We start from the raw sequence: 264 nt of genomic DNA on the forward strand, positions 1-264 counted from the left end.
GTTGTGTGTCCGCGCCTTCGCTCACATGAGCCTCCTTCGCAGACCGGATCAACTACCTGACGCTCACGGAAACAGATAAGATCTGGATGCCGGATCTGTTCTTCAAGAACGAGAAGACGGGCCACTTCCACGACATCATCCTCCCGAACCGCTACATCAGGATCTACCCGAACGGCGACGTCCTCTACAGCATCCGGTGAGGAAAGAGGGATTCGGAGATGCAACACTGTTAGTCGCTAAGCTTAGGCATGCTTGATAAAGTCT

General features: G+C 53.4%; 1 protein-coding gene across 1 annotated transcript in view; it reads left to right on the plus strand.

Moving 5' to 3' along the window:
* The first annotated feature begins 46 nt into the window (after positions 1 to 46).
* Positions 47 to 264, plus strand: part of LOC119586394 (glutamate-gated chloride channel-like) — a 41,416-nt gene continuing 41,198 nt past the window's right edge. Inside the window, exon 1 of the mRNA XM_037935115.1 lies at positions 47 to 196. Within this exon, the coding sequence (XP_037791043.1) occupies positions 87 to 196 (110 nt within the window). The 5' untranslated portion in view covers positions 47 to 86. The remainder of the gene's footprint in view (positions 197 to 264) is intronic.

The sequence above is a fragment of the Penaeus monodon genome, chromosome 21 (assembly GCF_015228065.2).
Source record: "Penaeus monodon isolate SGIC_2016 chromosome 21, NSTDA_Pmon_1, whole genome shotgun sequence".
NCBI lineage: Eukaryota > Metazoa > Arthropoda > Malacostraca > Decapoda > Penaeidae > Penaeus > Penaeus monodon.